The following is a 4,216-nucleotide window of genomic DNA, read 5'->3' on the forward strand; positions in this document are numbered from 1 at the left end:
ACTATGCACAGAACAACTTCAAATGTCGGTTCAACTAGCTGTCTTGCCACCAAAGCAGTATGGTGGAACATGAAAATGGGCCCAGAACAGGGACTGAGAACCTAGCAGTTCAATGCTAAAACCCTAACTGAGTTGCTGGCCAGAACAAGCATTCTACTTCATAGGGAAAGCCTATGTCAACACATATCTTATTATGGACTAAATGTCAAGAAGAAACACCTGAAAAGACTTGCCTATGGGCTAAATGCAAGGGGATAGATGGAAGAGACCAGTATGGGAGCCTGTACTCCGGAGTATGAATCGTGCTGCATAAGGACCTGAAGTAGAACGTCTATATGCTGTAAAAGACAGTTCATAAGCAAGGACCTTAAGCGAGACATGTAGATGAAGGTAATCAGCAGAGGATAAAGTGGTCAGAAATGCCCACGTGAAAATAAGGCACACTTTGGGCAATACGAGGACTGCAATCATTTGAGGACGAACAGCTAGCCAGATTCACGAGTCAATCCTAATGCCAAAGAGTTTTCACAACCTTTTGGAGCAGCCAGACAAATAGCTCAGAACTATTGACGGTCATAAAACTTCAAGGACAAAGACCATACTGTGCAGGTACAGGCGAGCTTATATTTGCCGTTGCTTTTCGTAACTGTAAGTCCAATGTCCCATAAAAGATGCAGGTATAGGTGCAGCCAAGCAGAAATACACATATTCATAATTACTCTAGAGCTGCTTTGGCAACACATCTTGAAGGCTCTCGTGTGGACACTTGAAGGCTTTCCACCTCGTTTCATTTCATTCCTCCCCTCCACTTTTCATTGGCACATTTTTGAACGTGTAGCAGATTGTAAATCAGAGCAGCTAATCCCAGCTGCATAACCGATTAGAGGTTGTATTTTGCTGATTGTCTCACAGATTTTGACGTGTACACTGAGGGCATGAATGGTCACTCTTGAATACTTCGATGTCTCCCTTTGGCGCATCATGACTTATATAAATGTAAAACTCACTTTGAAATCATCAAATATTACCCGCAGGGATGCTCATAATCGCAAACGAAACTCATATACACACTTGAGTGACTGCGGAGGCACAGCCACAACAAGAAAGGTACCCAACAACCGTTAAGTCAACTGAATCTTTTGCACATCTACTACCTTTCACAGGACTGAACTGGAAATACTGTAGGCTCAAATGTATATAAATAAAATTTATCTGTAGTGTGTCCATTAGCAGAGAGGTAAAGGCTCATTGACAACGTAAAGCCACTCCTGGTTGATAATCTTACAAGTATAGAGGCTAAGGACCCAAAAAACCAAAGCGTCTTATCTTTACAAATTGTACTTGGCTTGTTGTCTTCCACCAGGAAGTTGGCACCTGCTCTCACCAATCAACACTCAGCAATTTCAAATGATAGTATTGAAGAGCTATTAACGCTCCCCTTCAGACTTCAAAGAATTGACTCAAAGCAGAAAACATCTACAGGTGGACTATAGGACAACCAAGGCCCTCACTCAAAAGCTCCGTGTGCTGTGTCTGTGTATTGACTCGGAGAATGCTACCATCTTCCACATTCTTGGAAAGCCGTTACCAAAGCGGACGCCTTTCTCTTTGCTCTCGTTGTACCCACCTGCATAAGATTCAGGCACGTTTCTAATGCTCCTGCATTAAAAGCCTGCAACGTATACTTTTTGCTGTTCGAGCAAAGGGACCACAACACAGCAGCTGCATGCTCCTTGCTCCTTGGCGTCCCAGACCTAAGTAATCTCACCAAGGTCGGCAAAGCTGGTTCTCGAATAACAGCAAGCCTGCCCTCCACGCAGGTCGATAGGAAATCCAGCACGGTAAGGGCATGCTCTACAGGCTCGTTAGCGCCTTCGATAAGAAGGGCAAGCAAAAGAGGGACAACCCCTGCAGACACTGCCCTGGCCTTGTTGTCATGATACATGCACAGCCCACACAAGGCACTCATGGACTCCTTCTTTCCCCTCAAATTCCCTTCTACAAGAAGCTTCACTAGCGCGGGAATGGCATCTGGTCGGCTGCCAATGGTGGCTTTATTGACGTCAACCAAAGCCAGGCTGGTCACTGTTGCGGCTGCCTTAATTCTTGTGTCCATAGAACCGTTTTTCAAGGCCTGCACGATTGCATCCACAGCCCCTTCAGCGACAAGCCCTACTTTGTTCTCATCGTCCATGCTCAGGTCCAACAGAGCATCCACCCCGACCTCCTCTATTTGGAAATCCCCACAAGAGATCAAAGATAAGATGCGGGCGATGCCACCCGCTTCCACAATACAAGTTCGGCTCTCCTTGCCTTCCTTCGCCAGATTATTGATTTTTTTAATGGCATCTCTGCGATTCTGCAGAACAGTACTAGAGAGACTCTTGACCAGGCCCTCTACCAGGACCTTCAAACGCTTCAGGCCCTCTCTCTCAGCTAACCCATAGCTAGGCGTGAGAGCGGACGTGTAGGGCTCTGCAGGCTTCTTAAGATCGACCCCGTTGGCATTCGCCCACTGATAGATGAGGCTTCTCAGAGCGTAATTGGGGATAAGCTTGATATCATACAGGACCTGCTTGGTTTTGGGGCAAGTTCGGTGCCCGGCATCTAGCCAACGCTGGATAGATGGTCGGTCGTAGGTCTGTCCAGTGGCGAGGATGACGGGATCGCTCATGAGTTCCAACGAAATGGGGCATCGAAAATCTTCCGGCGGGGCAGCCATAGAGGGAGGGATGGGAAACGGTGGGAAAGTGAGGCGAGGCGAAGGGAGAAGAGCTATTGGAAAGCGAGCTAGTGCTACTGCGTAATGAGAAAACTTCAGTTGTTGCAGCTGCTTGCTTAATTGCTACATTAATTATTTGTTTTGCTTAGGAAAGTCCAATTGAGCCCCGGCTCTCTTTCAATCCACGCGCTCGGCCGCCGTCTCGTACCCACCCCACCAATAATGCAAACCCCAGCCGCCTAGGCCTGTGAAAGAATAAAAGTTCTAGGCAGGGTCCATATTGCATCTCTACATTGCCTTGGTTCATGGCGTCAAGATCCTAAGTCGGTGGAGATTAATGAGATTCCCAGCGGTTTAAAGCCTACTGAAAAAGTCAAAAACACACATTTAAATCCGAACATGCGCATTCCACGAGTTGGAAAAGAACGTACGATGAAATTTCTAAAAACACATTCGCCACCATTGTGCTCAGACATTGTACATCCTGATCAACTCTTGCCAGTATGCTTGCATGGACTAGCAAGCCTTGAGGCAAACGATTATTGCGCCAGCATGGCGTCCTCTACCCCCTCACGCGCTAGTGAATGAGCTTGTTTGGGTACTGGATGGGTGCTAGGGGGAGACTAAAACATGAGTGAAGTGTCTCAGGATAATTCTCATGGGGGCAGTGGGTTGTCAATGTCAGGAGTTGAGTCCTGGGGTAACCTTTGTTTAGATAAGGGATTGGCAAATTGGATCCTAAGAATTTGAGTCAATTTGCTTGGAGCAACAAGAGAAGAGGGTCGAAGTTCAACGCTAGTCTATAGATAGGCTTTACTTTCTTTCTAAGGAAAATTGGTGGAGTCTCTCTCTCTCTCTCTCTCTCTCTCTCCCTCCCTCCCCCCCCCCCTCTCTCTCTCTCTCTCTCTCTCTCATAGGACTATATGTTGAGGTCTTGCATGACTTCGTGTACCACCCTTGCGAAGCTTGCCATCGAGATGAGCAGATCAATAGATTTTGGATACTTTTTTATTTCCCAAAGTGCCATAGTCCCTGGCTTAAACTTGTATCTCCTCGCTGGAGGAGGGCCTCTTTGCCCTTGATATGGAGGGTCTCTTTGCCCTAGAGCTGGAGGTGGGTGTCCTCTCCCCCATGGGTGTGGACGTTGATTCTCTACTCTTGACTTGGTCCTCTGCTCTGTCCTTTGTCCTTGTGCTCCTCATCTATGCTCTCTGAGGTGTCAGTCTCATGATCCTGCTTTGCCTTCCTCTGTCCCTCTATCTATGGCTCTGCACCTTGCTCCCTCTTTAGCCTCCATATTGGCAGTTTCTCCCTTCAACGGGGATCATTGGGGGGAGAGGAGGGGGGGCTATCTATCACTCTCTATCTCTAAGTCTTGAGGTGGGTTTTGCTCTGCCAATCTCCTTGGTGCCTTGCTGACCATGGAGGATGGAGAGAGTGTGTGAAGGAAAGGGTGAGGGTGCGAGAGAAAGGGTGGAAATGTCAAGGGCGGCA

At 47.5% G+C, this 4,216-nt stretch overlaps 1 protein-coding gene across 1 annotated transcript; it reads right to left on the reverse strand.

Annotated features, from left to right (window-relative positions):
* Positions 1-1,184: 1,184 nt before the first annotated feature.
* Positions 1,185-2,817, reverse strand: LOC147886108 (U-box domain-containing protein 8-like). The gene has a single exon (XM_087395495.1). The coding sequence runs from the start codon at positions 2,720-2,722 to the stop codon at positions 1,556-1,558; it is 1,167 nt and encodes a 388-aa protein (XP_087251621.1). The 5' UTR covers positions 2,723-2,817; the 3' UTR covers positions 1,185-1,555.
* Positions 2,818-4,216: the final 1,399 nt, after the last annotated feature.

The sequence above is a fragment of the Dipteris shenzhenensis genome, chromosome 24 (assembly GCF_047967505.1).
Source record: "Dipteris shenzhenensis isolate YYH24624 ecotype China chromosome 24, Dip_SZ_1.0, whole genome shotgun sequence".
Lineage (NCBI taxonomy): Eukaryota > Viridiplantae > Streptophyta > Polypodiopsida > Gleicheniales > Dipteridaceae > Dipteris > Dipteris shenzhenensis.

What these genes read in the sequence shown, in the direction of transcription:
- LOC147886108 (XM_087395495.1), bottom strand. Translation starts at nt 2,722, where the DNA reads ATGGCTGCCCCGCCGGAAGATTTTCGATGCCCCATTTCGTTGGAACTC.